Source organism: Colletotrichum godetiae, assembly GCF_030913485.1.
Source record: "Colletotrichum godetiae strain CBS 193.32 chromosome Unknown BDP55scaffold_2, whole genome shotgun sequence".
NCBI lineage: Eukaryota > Fungi > Ascomycota > Sordariomycetes > Glomerellales > Glomerellaceae > Colletotrichum > Colletotrichum godetiae.
The window spans coordinates 2,003,471-2,018,906 of NW_026851250.1; the positions used below are offsets into that span (position 1 = coordinate 2,003,471).

At 51.7% G+C, this 15,436-nt stretch overlaps 6 protein-coding genes across 6 annotated transcripts; 3 read left to right on the plus strand and 3 right to left on the minus strand.

The window, feature by feature from the left end:
- Positions 1-139: 139 nt before the first annotated feature.
- Positions 140-502, plus strand: BDP55DRAFT_626307 (uncharacterized protein; the record flags this gene model as incomplete). The annotated part of the gene is made up of 1 exon (XM_060571617.1): positions 140-502. One exon carries the CDS (start codon positions 140-142, stop codon positions 500-502), a length of 363 nt encoding a protein of 120 aa, XP_060436520.1.
- A 1,106-nt stretch (positions 503-1,608) lies between these two features.
- Positions 1,609-4,973, plus strand: BDP55DRAFT_539935 (nuclear pore complex subunit Nup85; the record flags this gene model as incomplete). The annotated part of the gene is made up of 2 exons (XM_060568076.1): positions 1,609-4,002; positions 4,056-4,973. 2 exons carry the CDS (start codon positions 1,609-1,611, stop codon positions 4,971-4,973), a joined length of 3,312 nt encoding a protein of 1,103 aa, XP_060436521.1.
- A 1,401-nt stretch (positions 4,974-6,374) lies between these two features.
- On the plus strand, positions 6,375-8,966 carry BDP55DRAFT_644103 (uncharacterized protein). Its single transcript, XM_060573562.1, has 3 exons — positions 6,375-8,260; positions 8,390-8,744; positions 8,826-8,966. Exons 1-2 carry the CDS (start codon positions 6,633-6,635, stop codon positions 8,682-8,684), a joined length of 1,923 nt encoding a protein of 640 aa, XP_060436522.1. The 5' UTR covers positions 6,375-6,632; the 3' UTR covers positions 8,685-8,744; positions 8,826-8,966.
- Positions 8,967-9,156: 190 nt separating this feature from the next.
- Positions 9,157-11,145, minus strand: BDP55DRAFT_143885 (uncharacterized protein). Its single transcript, XM_060565571.1, has 3 exons — positions 11,074-11,145; positions 9,804-11,009; positions 9,157-9,681 (listed from the first exon to the last, which is right to left on the minus strand). Exons 2-3 carry the CDS (start codon positions 10,901-10,903, stop codon positions 9,291-9,293), a joined length of 1,491 nt encoding a protein of 496 aa, XP_060436523.1. The 5' UTR covers positions 10,904-11,009; positions 11,074-11,145; the 3' UTR covers positions 9,157-9,290.
- On the minus strand, positions 10,938-13,228 carry BDP55DRAFT_143871 (uncharacterized protein). Its single transcript, XM_060565570.1, has 6 exons — positions 13,055-13,228; positions 12,782-12,963; positions 12,457-12,722; positions 12,068-12,383; positions 11,074-12,010; positions 10,938-10,996 (listed from the first exon to the last, which is right to left on the minus strand). The coding sequence occupies exons 1-5, from the start codon at positions 13,122-13,124 to the stop codon at positions 11,324-11,326; spliced, it is 1,521 nt and encodes a 506-aa protein (XP_060436524.1). The 5' UTR covers positions 13,125-13,228; the 3' UTR covers positions 10,938-10,996; positions 11,074-11,323.
- BDP55DRAFT_644109 (uncharacterized protein) lies at positions 12,972-14,903 on the minus strand (the record flags this gene model as incomplete). The annotated part of the gene is made up of 3 exons (XM_060573563.1): positions 12,972-13,472; positions 13,543-13,582; positions 13,654-14,903. 3 exons carry the CDS (start codon positions 14,898-14,900, stop codon positions 13,044-13,046), a joined length of 1,716 nt encoding a protein of 571 aa, XP_060436525.1. The 3' UTR covers positions 12,972-13,043.
- Positions 14,904-15,436: the final 533 nt, after the last annotated feature.

The window sequence follows — 15,436 nt, forward strand, 5'->3', positions numbered from 1 at the left end:
AGCTTGTCATTGACCAAGTAGAGGATAAAACACTACTGACGCCAGCCGTGACTTGTACGAGTCTTGGGTGAGGCGGGTGGAAGGGAATTCCCAAGCAGCGACACACGAGTACGTCATTGGGCCGATTGAGGTTCTGGGGATGATTCCTGTTGTCTGGTTGGCTAGGACCCAATTGCAAGTCTTTCTCCTGTTGTCCCCATTGGCCGTTGGTCCTGCGTGCTTAGGTACAAGCTACGGTAGCAGCCAGATAGAAATCGAGACCAACGGATGCCTTTCCGACGGACACCATCATGAAGAAACTGCAGCGACTGCTTCCCTTCCCGAGAACGAAGGCCGAATCACGGCTTGTACGGGCACCCAGCCGGGGGTGGCGGGGCAGCTGCGTATCTGGGACTTCCAAGCGCTTCCACACTCACCAAAAACCGCCCTTTTGGATTATGCCCCCCTCCAGTCTCTCCTCTCCTCCGGCGCACCTTCGGGCCTGCAGCCTATCATTGTTTGAAGACGCAATACACCAAAACTTTAAGCCGTCGGGGTTAGGCTTTTGAGGTGCTATTAATGCACATTTTTGCAGGCATAGCCCATCGGCGATTGAGTCTGGCCAAGCCTGCCTGCCCGCCTTCTGGGGGATGACTTTCCGTGGTTGCCAAGAGGGCGTTGAGGAGTGCGGCGCTTTTCTTAGGCCCGCACGTCCAGAGCCCGATTTATGTCCGGGCCTGGAGGCTCGAATCAGTTTTCTTACTGCCTTTGGCAGCTCTACCCTATCTAATCGGCATGCCGGGCTAGAACGCCGTGACACGGAGGAAGACGAGGGGAGCTCCGGGGCGGCTTAGATAAGATAAAGGAGACGCTTAGGTAGTTGCCCGCGGATAGGTACTTGTTGAAGAGAGATACAAGTCAAAAAAGAATGGATGAACAATCCTCTTAAGTAAAGATAATCGAACGATCGACTGGGAAAAGTATGGGAAGAGATGGTAGAACAGATTGACAGCAAAAAGAGGGGAAACCAAGGAAGCTCATGGTTTCAATGGTGTGTGCTTACCCCGGAAAAAGAGACATCACAATGGCATCACAGTCGCATGGCTGTGGAGGAGACGTGTGAACCTTAAAGAATTCTCCAACAAGGTCACGAAGAATTGATGTTTGGACGCTTGCTCCAGAACGCCTGGAAGCTTTGCTATTCATCCATGGTTCTTCTCAAAGGCACCTTCACCCCGAGGCCGGTTGGATGTGTCAGCGGCACCGGGCCAGGGAGCTCGGGCCCCCTTTAAAAACACAGAGCGAGTGGAGCTCGACAGATCCAGTGCGGTGGTGGGGCCAAGAAGTCGGCTTCTTCCGCGTTGACTGGCCAAGCATCGCGAACCTCCAAAAATTATCGACCAGAAGCGCGTCCGCCCAAACACCACCACCCAGCTCTTCAGCCTTGTCGCCTGCGACCTACCAGTCACGCCAATTAGCCTCGACGACTTTCGCACACCTAAAGAAAGCGACGTATAGAATTTTTGCACTCCTGAATACCTGATAACCTCACTTCCACCGATCAACACAACTTTGCGACGACTAGCTTCATCCGGGTGACCTGAGGTCGCCCACTCCATCAACGAAATCATGCCCAACAAGTTCTCCTTCGACGACTCAGCCTTCGATAGCTCACCGCCGTCAACGCCCGGTCAAACTCCGCAGAAGAAGTCATACTATCCCTTCGGCGAAAACCCATCAACGACGCCAGCCGGCCCTCCACCCTCGTCCGCTGCTTCCTTCACACCCCAAGGTGCTCCCTCCGAGTCTTATCTCGGAAGCTCCTTGTTGCAAGGCGTCACTGCGCAGAAGCCCTTTGGCTTCGGCGGTGCCAGTTCAAATGGGCCTAGCAAGAACCTCTTTGGAAGAAGCGACTCTGCCTCGGCGCAACCACTCGGCCGGTCGATTCTGCAGAACACCAAACCCACGACGAGACAGCCATCGGCACTGAGCCGGGAACTTGGCGCGGGAAAGAGCGACATCACCTACGATAACCGGAATGGCAGGTATATGATACCCGACAGCTCGGAGGAAGAGGAAGAGGACGAGGATGAGGAGTACGACGAGCGCGATGTCGCCGACGCGGAGATGGAGCGATACCTCGAAGCCGATATTGGGGACGAAGACGGGGATGCCGAGGCGGACGACGAAGAGGTCCAGGACGATGACGATATATTCCTGAACATGCGGCACAGCACCCGCAACGATGAGGATCTAGCCTACTCAGACGAAGGCGAAGGCGGCATAGGCGGCGAAGAGTCGGATCTTTTACTGCTCAATACGCCAGCGGCAACGGAGCGAATGCGCAGGGAAGCCCAGGATATCTTCCGTGCCTCGTCCATGCGTCGCTCATCGGGCAACAGACGGACAGAATTCAAGTTCTCCGCAATCGCAAAGGATCTGTACAAGGAACTGGGCATGGCTCAAATCAACGAGTCGTCAGGCGTCGTTTTGAAGACGGAAGACCTGATCAACCAGCTTTACAACGAAGGGATTGGTGCGCAGGAGGACCCCGATCAACTCGACGTCTCGCTCGCCAACATTGTTTATCCTCTGGTGGACCTCTGGAACGACTTTGCCGACAGTTTACCCATGCCGGAGGGAGAGCACATTGCCGAGATTGGCCCCGGTCCCGAAAGCGAGCCATTCACGAAGGCTGCCTATGTTGCCCAGCTAGTGCTTCAGATGCACCACACTCGTTTCGCAAACCAAGGCACCGTCGATACCGAAGCGCCGCCACTGCCTTACGTTCTGTTCCGATGGATCGAGGAAAATCACAACATTTACCCCGAGCAGTACGAAATCGTCATGAACCACAGGCCGAGCCCGGCGTGCCACAGCCTCTTCTGGCCGACACTGCGAAGCGCTCTCATCCGTGGCAATGTCGAACTTGCGTCAAAACTGTTGAGGAATGCTGGATGGGAGTCCGTCAAGAAGGGTCCTCGGGCTGATTTTGCGTACTCTGGCAAAGCTCTCGATAATCTGCAACGCGCCGTCGGTATTGCGTGCGAGGCACTCGACATGTGCCCAATCACCAAGGGCAATTGGGATATCTTCAGCAGCGACTGGACCTTGTACCGCATCCAGACAAAGGGCTCACTAGACAAACTTCAACGGTTTGCCGAGGGCAAGGACAAGAATCTCTTCGCTGGCGATAGTGATGACAGCTCATACGGAAGGGGTTCCTTGGCCGGCCTCGTGCGGAAAGCCGAGGGCCAGGTTCCATGGGACATCTACGAACACCTCCAGACCATTTACCAGATCATCATGGGAACGCCAGAGGCTATCCTGGATACAGCACAGGACTGGTGTGAAGCCACGATTGGTCTCTTTGGATGGTGGGAGGAAGGTAGAGGGCAGCAGAGGAGCCTGCGCATGTCCCGCTCCCATGGCCTCCGCATGACAGCTACGCCTGCCACCCCGGAGAGCTACTTTGAACGCCTGTCGCTGGCTTTCCATACTGCGGTTGAGTCGGACTTCCACTTCAACTCCATGAACCCTGTTGAGGTTGCCATCGCTTCTGCTTTTGAGTCAAACTTTGCGGCTGTCATCGGAATCCTTCGTGCATGGTCACTTCCCATTGCTTCCTCGGTGGCAGAACTTGCCTCTCTTGGTCAGTGGCTACCTAAGCCCGAGCAGCCCAACTTGATTACGATGGAGAGCCTGGATATGGAGGATCTGGAGATGTTGGGAGTGACTCCTCAGACTGCCGACGATGTAGAGGGCATCAAAGACACTACGCTTACACATTACGCACGCGAACTGGCCGGAATCGAGAGCCTTTCGGAAGATCGCAGCGGATGGGAGATGGCGATACAGGTCCTTGGCCGGATGGATTCAGCTGCGAAATCAGAGGACATGGTCGGAGAATTGCTTCGGGATATCCTAGACCAGCTCGATTCTGAACAAGGAGCCACTGTAGATAAGGTCTGGAGGATTCTCAACGATCTCGGCATGATTTCCTATGCCGAAGAGACCGCAGAGGTATGTATAGAATTTGCCGAACCCTGCTTTTCACCGCGCTAACCAATTACCAGACCTATGCAGACATTCTCGGCAAAGACTCTCACAGATACGGAGAGGCTCTTTGGTACTACGCCCTGGCCCATAGACCAGGAAAGGTCCGCGAGGTGCTCAACCTTCTCATGTCGTACTCTTTGCTCCACTCCACGGTCTACCCCCCTGCCAACGACCTGGACGACCACCTCTACCGACTTCTGAACGAGCGCAGTCAAACCCTCGAGAAGTATGCCAAGCAAGATCTTGAGGCAGCGAACCTTCTCGGGCGGATGCTGAGTGGTTACGCTACGCTCCGAAAATTCTACGAGCTTCGTGACGCTGACGGACTCGCGGATTTGTCCCCTTACAAGTCTGCCACTCTCCGGAAGCAAGCTGCCTCCGCCCTTGTTGCTGTCATCGCTAGCTCGGATGACAACATTCGGGGAGGCCTTTACGATGAAACCCGCGACGCCGTTGTTAGCGAGGACTTCATTCTCGCTCTCTTGGGCGAGGCCTTGCCGTTTGTCAACCAAAACCCCTCAGTCATTACGCTCGACCAGATGGACACGCTCCTCAAGGCTGTTGAGGACATTCAGACAGTCAACTCTACCATCTTCAACGCAGCAGACGAGTTCTTCAAGCTTGTCCTGGCCTCGACACCAGGAATGAAGGGTTCCACGCCTGCGGACTTGATGCGCAAGAGCACCAACTCGCTCAGCGGAAGCAGCTACATGCTCAGCGGAAGCTCCATGCTAGCCAGCCAACTTCACCGATCCATCAGCGGCGGCAGCGGCAGTGGTTCCTCTCTTGCCAAGACGAAACGCGGCTGGGACTGGAGATCGGGACTCACGGCGGGCGCGTCGGCCGACGACGTGCTTCGCATACTTCGATTGGGTCTTTCGAGGGATTTGGCGTCCTTGTGGCTGGCCGACGCGGACAATACGCCCGTGTACTAGGATTGCATTGGACGTGTCGCGGGTGTCAAGCGCAAGCACGAGCGGACGTTGCCTCACAGGTAGTCAAACGAAGGACGGCATTTGGGAAATGGGATCAGGATGGAGTTTGATGATGACGCTGTAAATGGAAAGGCACCCAGAAAGTTTTCAGATGTATAATACCATTGGTTCACCTGAGAAGCTATAAACTTCTCTTTTGATGATCGGGGGTGCAACTGCGTTGTTGGGTTGTTTAATTCGAGACTACACTTTGTACAGTGGTTGGCGGATGTCAAGCAGAGCCTTGAGAATTGTGCTGTAACTTGTAAGATGAAGCTTGTCAAATTGATTGAGCCGAACTGATGCTCATGGTCTTGCTCATTTCTTGGAAGCCATGCTGCTGCGATACCGTCACTCATTCGATGTCATTGAAGATCAAGGGTTGAGACATAGTGCCTGAGGGCCAACACAGTATGAACACCGTACATAGGACAACAACTAACTGTGATGGCGATTTACCGATGACACGCAAATCAGAAATTGCCAAATGAATACCGTTCAACAAGCCAAATATCCTGTACATCACGCACGGCGGCCATGATACTTCGCTGGAACCCACTCAGTTGCTTTTTTTTTTCGATGTGTGCAGCCGGTGGTTTCCTCGTCTGAACCGCTGCTAACCCGGTAAAGATGTATATCTTGTCAACGGTGGCCCGATCCATCACGTCACGAAGCCTGGTACGCGCCGAACAGGTATGCTGGTTCGGTATCGAGCCATTGAGAAGCCTCAAGCATATGAAAGTGAATAATTGCTGACTATTATATCAGATTCAATCAAATCATGGCTTATCTGTCCGGTTCTTCACGTGTTCCTGCTCCCTTTGTGGTGCAGAGGCACCTCGGCTTTCAGATGAGGGCGCGCAGCACTCGCGTTTGCCGCTCTCTGGCGGTGCTCCCATTATCGTCGAACACGGCAACGGAACCAACCAAGCTGGAGCCTCTGATTCTCAACCGGCATGTTATCAACCACCGGAAAAGCCAAACGTCCCGTCAGCCTGGGGCTCCTTTGGTAGCCAAATCGCTAAAGCCAGGCCAACCCCAAAGGTCGTCAAAAGGGACCCTACGCCGACAAGCGGTAAAGGGACCGCCTCTGGTTCGATACCATCATTAAAGATGAAGACGACAACGGCAGCAGCGTCAAGAAGAAAACCTCAAAGCAAAAGCGCGAACCAGAGCCTGCCACCACCGGCATCAGCGCAATGGGGCGCCTTTCACGCGTTACAGGTCCAAGGCCCGGCCCCTGACCCGAATTCGCCACCCAAGCCGAAGCCGCTTTTAAGGCCACTGGAGAAGCCGAGGGCAAAGGCTGGGGCGCCGGCACCGCGATGGAAGCGTAATTCGCTTCCGGCACACGAGAGGGGTGGGGAATGGGGGGGGTTTCATCAGGAGCAGGGTGTGGCGGCTTCTGGGGAAGTTGAGGACGAGGAGTTTTTGGTTTCCCTCCCTGAAGGGGGTGAGAGGCTGTTCGTGGACGATGAATATGGGTCGAGTCTTCTCGCCGACCTCGACCTCGACCCTGTCGTTGAGGGAAGTGTGGACTTGAGTCCGGAGACTTCATTGTCCAGGGATGTTGGCGAGATATCAGAGGAGGTTAAAGCCCAAGGGACGGAAGCCAAGGCGATGGAAAGCGAGATGGAGAAGGACGATGGCCACCAAGCATCTGCCTTGGACTCGGGGTCTCTTCAAGAAGACGGTCAATTGAACCGTCTTTCAACAGAACGCCCTGTCCCATCAAGCACACAACATCAACTGAACGCAGTGTCTACTTCAATCAGCAAACGAGAAAAGGCAAGGGCCAGGGCGGCAACAAGCATCAAATCCCGGAGAGGCGCTCCCAAGAGGGCCGCGGGAACGGGAACTAGGAGCTGGGGATCATTTCTCGAAGACATTAAGAAGGACGATCATGAAATCGCCAAAACGACAGGCAATGAAGAGGAAGCAGATGCACTTCCACCACCCGCTTGCCTTTCTCCTAGTCACGACGCTATTTCCGGTTCTAAAGTACACCCCGAACCAACACCGAAAACTCATGAAAAAATTCTGCCGCCGATCTCAAACCTACACGAACTCGATGCCTCGCCAGCCAAAGTCACCCCGGCTCCCAAGGTCCGCGCTCGATCCGGATTCATCACCCAGGCAGAAGCCGCCGCCCTCATCGATAGACTATCGCGCGAGAGGGGAGTCCCGGTTATGAAAGCCCCCGGGCCCAACCCGAGCGAAGAAGACTTCGAAGACTCATCATCACAAACACAGCCAGGCCGACACAAGGCAGCGGTTCAAGAGGATTCGACGATAATGCACAGAGAGAAAGCGCTATCCGTCCAGCTCCAGGAGCCTGTGAAGCCGTTGCCTTGGGACGTCAATGAGCAGGAGCATGCTACCATCAAGGAAGGGCAAAAATGTCATTCACAGGAGACCGTTCGCGGAGAGCAGCGTCTCGCAGAAGAGCGCTACACAATACAACGTCTCAAGGAACAACGCCGTATAAAAGACTACGTGGGAGAGCGTCGCGCAAAGGAACGTCACGAACAAGAGCAAGAGCGCCGTACAGAAGAGCGTCGCATGAGAAACTTTCGCAACGCAGAAAAGCGTGTGAAAGAACTCCGCGAAGAAGAACGTCGCGCTCACGAAAAAGCACGTCAAGCAAACGAACGTCGCGCTACAGAATTTCGCATACTAGAACGCCGTATAAAAGAAGTTGGCGCAGGAGGACCTAGCCCCGAAGAACGTCTCATGGAAAGATATGCTAATTTCCAGGCCATGCAACAAAGTCACCCTTCTAATATAGCCAAGGAAGCCTTACGGGATTTCGATTATATCCTAGCAGAACTGATAACGGAAAGAGTTGAACACCATCATGAAGTCAGATTTATCCGGAATTGGCTCTACTGGCTGAAAGGACTTGTTACGCACCTGGATGAAGGCAATGTAGCTCCGGGGTTTTGTGACCTCTGCGAACGGAAGACTCATCAAATCACAAGACACCATGTCATTCCGCGAACTCAACGTGATCGCGACCGATTCACCATTGAAGAGATGAACGAGTTGCTGCAACTGTGCCAACCCTGCCACAGAGCTTTACACAGAGCCATTCCAAACAACGAAGTACTTGCTGTGGAATTCAACTCTTTGGCGCGGATTGCTGAACATCCCCGGATTAAATCCTGGTTGATATTCGCGAAAGCGCATTCTATTCGGGACCTCCACGGTCTGATGAGACCACAATATGCAGATGGCCTATATAAGCTGTAAGTGCTAGGGACACTGGTTGCTATATCCATGAGTAGGCGCAATATGTGAGAGTCGTCTTCCTATGGACACAATACGCACTCCATTCCCGAATTTGAAAAGGTCGGCTGATTAACTCTGACCTCTAGGGAAGGGGATGAGCGCCAACTCCATTTGCTCCGTATTGAGCAAGTCGCCGCGCAATTCGCAAGCCGGGGGCGAAATGAGTTTCGGGCTCTACGCGATTTCCTGAAGATTCGGGTTCCCTATCCCGTCACAGGAAGCGACCTAAGACATGTTCTCGCGAACCAAAAAGAGGGGGAAAGCTGGAAAGGTCTTTTCCTCGAAAACTTTAATGCCGGCCGCCAGAAACGCGGTGACATAGTGACTGAGACAGGCACTAGAAGACGTAATAAACGACGCAGGAGACGGCGCATCTGGTGAAGTCCGATCAGCAATTGAAGCTTTATTCAATTCCGCTGGTCTCCTCTTGGCTCAGCTTAGGTACACGATCCCTGGCCTCTACCTACCACTCCCGTCTCCTGGTATCAAGGACGGCCTCATATTTACAAGAACCAACTCTAGTGATTCATGGCATTAGAGCCTAGGGCTTTACATTGCTTTTGGTGCCTGTCAACTTTCTAAAGTTGGACTCCGTTTATGTCTCTGAGCGTGATTCCAGTGAAAACGGGATCTGAAGAGCAAAACGAGGTGTCCCACCAGACACTTCGACACTTCCGTCAGCAAAAGAAGCAAAAGCTGGTAGACATACAACACCAAGTAGTCGCTGGTCGTTACGAAGCTATTAAAACTAAAGCCGGAATGGCATTATTATCATTAAAGCTTAATGCGGCTCATGACTGGACTGTTGGGTCGACTTTTATCCCGAGGGGGTTCATGTCTTCTCAGCGATCTAAGTGTGGGTGGAGATTCACTGTGGAAAACAGGAAGCTCAATATCATTAATTTCTGACTGATACTACCATCACAGTGATAGACTGGTGACCGCGTACATGAGATTGAAGTGAGATGAACTCAATACTGGAAAGTGCTAGATCAAAAGGCTATCCCCCGTCTGCCGTCGCGGAATCCCCCGTCCAGTTTTACCCTGTCGACGTGTGATCCTATGTGATAACCTCTCGGGCCACCTCGATCGGGGCGTTTCCCCAGCCGGCGAGTTATGTGATGTCCTGTCTTCAACCTTGTCTTCCATCAACGGCATCATATCATCCCTGGAGATATGCCGCGGGGAAACCGCCTTTTGGGTTGGAAAGATGACACTAAGGTAGCTCGCAACAGAATCCCACTTGTACCCATAGACGAATGCCGTGGCCATCACTCCAATTGTCACCGGCAATGCTGACATCCAAAACAATTTTTGATCCCAGTCGATGTCTCTCACGTCTTTCGTGTTCATGCCGAAGAAGCTCGTGACAAAAGACCTGTTGTTCGGTCCATTCATGTTAGACTAGAGTTCCCGATTGAAGGTTGAAGTAATGAAAACCGCGCCACACAGGGTCGAAGCATGGCACGTCTCTGTATAGACATCCTTGGGCGAACTTACAAAGGGAGGAAAAATAGCGTGACAATAGTGAATACTCGAATTGCCTTCCCATGTCCCTCTTCGAGAATCTCAATGTTCTGCTTCAGACTGTTCCTCACCCCGCTTGCAATCATTTGTAACCGGCGCAGTGTATCGTCATCTTCAGCAAGCTTTTGATTTTGTGAGTTGAGAAGAGTTCTCTCCAGGCGAAACATGGCATGCCGATCTTTGAGGTAGCTCCAGTCCGTTTGAATAGAGTCGAAGCCAGCAGGGTCCAGAATATTTCGGTATGCTATTGTCAGCCGTCTCTGCACATGGACCAATGCGCGGAGCGCCTCGAGCTCTTCTTCCAGAGCCGAAATTTCCAGAAATCGCTTCCTCTTCGGATCTGAGATAGCTCCGAATCGAAGCCTAGCCGTCAATTTTCTGTAGTACCTTATGATATCTACTCTCCGGTGATTTCCCTGCAGCATGGTGTTATTCTCGACATTGGCGATGATTGTAGCGAGTAGACACTCCGGACCAACTGGAGCAATGATGAGCCTGTCAATATCGCGCTTGCTGGTGCCGAGAATGATGACGTCTCGCCTCGCTAAGTTTAAGAGCTCGGTGATTTTGTCGTCAATCTCTTTCTCCCAGGCTTCAAGAGCATTGAGCGGAACCAGTGCCACTCCATCTCGATCATCCGGTATCTGGAGACGAGCTAGATTCTTCTGTTTCAAGAACCTGCCTGCCACAACAAATTTGGCAACAATCTCCTCAAAAGCATGGACCAAGTTGGTTAATAGATGGGGTCGGAGATTTCTTGTTCCATTCTCGTCCGAGGTGCCACTCACCGAACAGTGAATGTTCTGAACTTTTTTGTTGATGCTGTTGATAGAGGTATAAAAGCTGTGGCAAGCAGACGTGGTTTCGTTGTTCGTGAAGGTCTCTGTTTGAGAAGAGCTTTCTTTGATAAAAGCAGTGCATGGATCTTCGAAGATGTTGTTGGTCGATGCCTCCAAAGGACAGTTCGTGTGGGCTGAGTGGAGGTGATGCAAAGCAGCCGTTAATGATGTGTACGTCCAGTCTTCATTACACTGAACACAGTCTCCTTTCTGAAATACATGTCCTTCAGACATTGTGCTTGCGAGATTATCTGGTATCTTCGGTAACACCACAATGTATGAAGAATGATGAACGGTGTCAAGACTCAGTGTCGACAGATGGATTTGCTTTGATAGAAATCTAGTTTTAGTATCAACCATCGCTTTTGAACTCTCCATCGCTGCCTATGCTAGAGGGGACTCACTCTAATGATGGTGTCAAGTGCACCCCAAAACCTGCAGATCAATTGGTGCTTCGCATGACTGCCCAAGGTCGGCAAGAACGATCTCAGTATGTCCGAAGATGCTAAATGGACCGCCATCATAAGTTCGCTTCGCCTCGTTTGGTCGCTCTGACTTTTCAAGGATGCCATGTCGAGACTTCGAGAGTAGTCTTGCGGTTGTTGGCCACTGCCGGTTTCTGTAGCAGTGGCTTCTTTATTTCCCACGGGACCTTCACTTGTGGTAGTGTTGATCTTGCACATCCTGGGACATCATCATTTCAGCAAATGGGGATCCTGAGTTCAGTTCGGTGTCGCCTGCGTCAAACATGAACGAATCTGGAGTCTTGTCAGGTTCGCTGCAAAGTGCAACAAGTTTGCCAGCAACAGTTGCCGGTGTCGATGATAAGCCTCCTAGATAGGTGCTTCCCACTACTCGAGACCTCAAAGACCGATCTAACCTGTCGAGAATTTGTTTGAGGTTCTTTTCAACATCCATGTCGTTTCTTTCATCATCCCTCCACGATAGTCTCCAAGTCAAGAAAGGAACTATGCGTGGCTTGATAGGGCTTGCTATACGTAGAGGGAACTCGGAGCTGCCCTCCTCCCGGAACTGCTGATTGGTATCGGACATCGAACTCTTCTCAGATACAGATCTCGGCTCCGTGGGTTCATCGCCACTGGGTGCTGCGCAGTCATGCGTGGGTACGTCTGCGATTGGCGGGCCGGTTCCTAGTCGAGGAAAGCTCAACCTCTTCTCGCCATGACTTGACTCGCGAATTTCTTTGTCTGCCTCTGAAACCCCCGCCTTGGCATCTTGCTTCGAAGCTCCCACAAATTCCCCTAAGGTCCTCGTGTAGCCTGGTTTGAAGCTGCCTGGATGAGAAGCAGGGCCCGCCGGTGTATGATTGAAGACACTCATCTATCTTCAAATTAGCCGGTCTTTCGATGATTTTGGGAGAGATCTTTTATTCCTCACCCTCTCGTCAGCAAATAAATCAGTTTCTGTTACTTCATTCTCGATTTCATAGAGCTCAGGTATTGCTTTCAGGCTTGTTTGTGCGGCTTTAGGCATGGTCGACCGTAGCGTTACAGATTTCTCTTCAGGCCTTCGGTGAGCTTCGGCTGATTGTTTTCTTACAGGAAGTCTCCGAGGGTCGAAAACCACTAAGCTCTTCATATCATTGCCGTCAGAGTGATGGCTCTCCTTTTGCTTTGAGGTCCTGGGCTCGGGGGGGTGGTATATGGTCAGGGCCTTGGATTCCGCATGACCATTCTCCTCAAAGTTCCGAGATCTATTCACATCCTCAATTAAAAGCCATGCACCCAAACGTAGTATGAGATCCTTTGAAAACGGTTGTAACTTACTGGATCGACTTCTCCTTGATTCGATAGGGCTTGTTCGGTACATCCATCAGAAGCTTCATGGTAAAAGCCCGATACTCATCTGAGCTTGTGTTCGCCTGTGCCGCTTGCGTTCTCAAACCAAAGACACGATCCTCTACCTCTCCAGTTTGGAGAAAACTCAGCCAATCACTCGGACTGACTAGATCACCATTCTCATTTACAAGCGAGTACGTTGAGAGATCCGATTCTGATGACAAGGCCAAAGCTGCAGCATGCTTGAGGAACTCCTATGAATTGGAAGTCAGTATGGTATGGTGGCAATAAGCTTTTCAGATCGGTATCGGACTCTCGCGCCTACCGCATAGTTACAGTCTTTGTCGATGACGATATGATACCGATAAACATTGGTCTCATCAACAATCCGAACAGTGTATACACCAGGAGTATCACCAAGCGTTTTCCTTTCAAGAAGAATGCTGTCTGCAATGACTTCTTGAAGGTCTAGCTGAGACAAGGTGATAAGCAAGTCTATTATGATAAAGTTTCATCAGTACAACAGTACATGGACGAATCCTGTGCATAGTCGGCACTAAGATGAGAACTTGATATCAGTGCTTACTTGATCCTATAATTAGGGACCACATTTGCGGTACACGGATTGTCCGTGGCACAAGCTCCTCTTCCAGCATGACGCCCTGTCCACTAGCGTGAGCGTGTCTTAGAACTCCAGCGTCGTACCCGTAAAGATACTCTAATATGGTGCTTGTGTAGCTTGCACGGTCTACTGGAGAGATTCTGTTTGATAAGTTGAGGAAAGGGACTGAGAGAAAAGCAACTGCTTCAGTATCAAACACAGGGCTACCACGGTATCTTCCAGCAAACCTGTCAGGCCTTCCAATGTATCGAATGACAGCTCCAGGCTCAATTTCAGAACCTAGTTCAGAGGGTCTCTTGCATCGCCGAAATGCTTCGACTAAGACGTTGAGTGCAACGGCCCTAAGCTCATGGTTGATGAAAGGACAGTCGGCAACCAAGTTCTATGGCACGGTCATGATTTGTCCCTTGTCTATGGAACTCATTCAAGAAGAGATGACAGAGATTACTCACCTCGAATGCTCGAAGTTTTGTGGCAGGTCCCTCGAGGTGGCTATAACGAGAAACCTTCAGCTTAGAGATGTCACAGCGTAGTGTCAGCTGATAAAGAAGAAATATACTCACAGCCACCGCATTCGAAGTTTGGATGCGTTGAACTTCGCCGAATGTGGTGAGTTCGGGCAGTAAAGAGTGACCTTGTGTTTACTTGCTTGGCCCATGTAGTGCTCGGCGGCATGAATGTTTATCAACTCCGTGGTTACGGTTCCGTTCTCGATACATGATTTTGGTGTATTCCAAGCCTTCTGTGCTTCTGATAGTTCCGAGCTGGAGACTTGGGTTTCAACAGGCTGATCACTTGGATTCAGACTGAAAACACCAGACAGATGCACTTGATTGCTCCCTTGGTACCTCTGGCCGTTCCGAAGACCACCTAACTCCGCGCCATTGTCACCGACAGTCGGGGATGTAGCGTATCGGTTATGGGCAGAGTCGAGCGAGGTGCCATCTCGCGGGCCAGGGGCTGTCCCATCAGTGTCAGACAGTGGCTCGATATCAACCGCGATGACTTCTACCGGAGGGGTATTAGCTGACGAATGATCTTGTCCAGTAATTTCGAGCTCCACGCGCTTATACTCTTCACTGGCTTTAAGGAGTTCGTCAATGTTGTTCTGCCCAAGCGCTTTGAGGACAATTATTGTGTTTCCTTCCTCAATAAAGGGATAACCCAAGTCTATCAAGGCTCTCTTGGATACAAGGCGGATCGGAATACGAGTTTTGCCTTTTTTCGGGTAGGTGTCCGACCTGTCCGAGGCCGAAGTGATATCGCTAGCAGCCTTTGACGCAGACCTTGATCCGTCTCGGTCTGCATCTTCAGAAAATGATACTCTGTCAGCGAAGCGAGTCAATCTTTCCCTAGGCGACGCGCTTCGTCGTCTTGTATTACCAGCATGAAAGCTTCTTGAAGCATAATAGTCGGACTGTCGAGGCCTACGATACGGTTCATATACTCCTGGAGTCACAAAATGATCGGGTATGTCGCCCCGATCTGTCGCATTCAAAGGAGGCGGTACACGTTCGTAATCAGGTTCGGTCCTATAATCGAATTCGGCGTAGCCTGGCGAATGCTCTCTCTGGTTTCCGTCGGCCGAATCTGATTCGTATGTGTCTTCGACGTAAGCGCTTCGATCTGTAGGCGAACGACTGCGTCCGCGGCCAGTCCAAGTGTAACGAATTTCGTCTTCGGGAGGTTCTTGTGACATGACAGGCATCCAGAGAATAAAGAGATGATATGAGAGGGGGTGGGAGATGGACGACGGAGGCAGGCCCCCAAGACTCGGCGAACAACCCCGCTCTGTTATGGCAGAACGCATGCATGTGGGCAAACCGCGGAGTGCCAACTCGACGCGAGGCTGCCTATCATAAACTGCGCAGCCTGCATTTGCAGCGCCACGCTAACTAAACTCGATGTATTCAAGAGGGTTGTCTCATCAGGTTTACAAACGCAATCAACGTAGGTAGTGGTAAGCTGCTTGTACTGGATAGATATTTGGAACTACAGGAAGTTTGCTTCGTGCTTTCGGGGCCCGAGGACCTCCAATGTCGTCGAGACTTCACGAGTGTCATCTCGACGGTTTTGGTGTTGAAGGCAGCTCCTGGCCACCAATAGCCGTTACGCGACAACATTTGGTCGACTGAGGGTATTCCTGAGAATTGTCTCTCCCCAACAACCAAACCTCACGGGCGTCATACATGCTTATGATCTTTCGTGAGCGGCGGCGATCTCTGGAGTTATGGCTATTGTCACCGGGTGGGGATGATCAGCCATTCCACAGCGGTCTTGGCAAGTTAGTTGCAAGTTGCCTGACGGGGCCCTTCTTATCTCGCCAACTTGATCCAGCGCAAGCAT

Bases quoted from the DNA above. Each gene is read 5' to 3' on its own strand.
- BDP55DRAFT_644103 (XM_060573562.1), top strand. From the start codon at position 6,633: ATGGAAAGCGAGATGGAGAAGGACGATGGCCACCAAGCATCTGCCTTG. The intron at 8,261-8,389 runs GTAAGTGCTAGG...TCTGACCTCTAG, and splicing joins GCAGATGGCCTATATAAGCT to GGAAGGGGATGAGCGCCAAC.
- BDP55DRAFT_143885 (XM_060565571.1), bottom strand. From the start codon at position 10,903: ATGTCTGAAGGACATGTATTTCAGAAAGGAGACTGTGTTCAGTGTAAT. The intron at 9,682-9,803 runs GTAAGTTCGCCC...ACCGAACAACAG, and splicing joins ACGCTATTTTTCCTCCCTTT to GTCTTTTGTCACGAGCTTCT.
- BDP55DRAFT_143871 (XM_060565570.1), bottom strand. From the start codon at position 13,124: ATGCTGGAAGAGGAGCTTGTGCCACGGACAATCCGTGTACCGCAAATG. The intron at 12,384-12,456 runs GTAAGTTACAAC...GGATGTGAATAG, and splicing joins ATCAAGGAGAAGTCGATCCA to ATCTCGGAACTTTGAGGAGA. The intron at 12,011-12,067 runs GTGAGGAATAAA...ATTTGAAGATAG, and splicing joins ATTTATTTGCTGACGAGAGG to ATGAGTGTCTTCAATCATAC.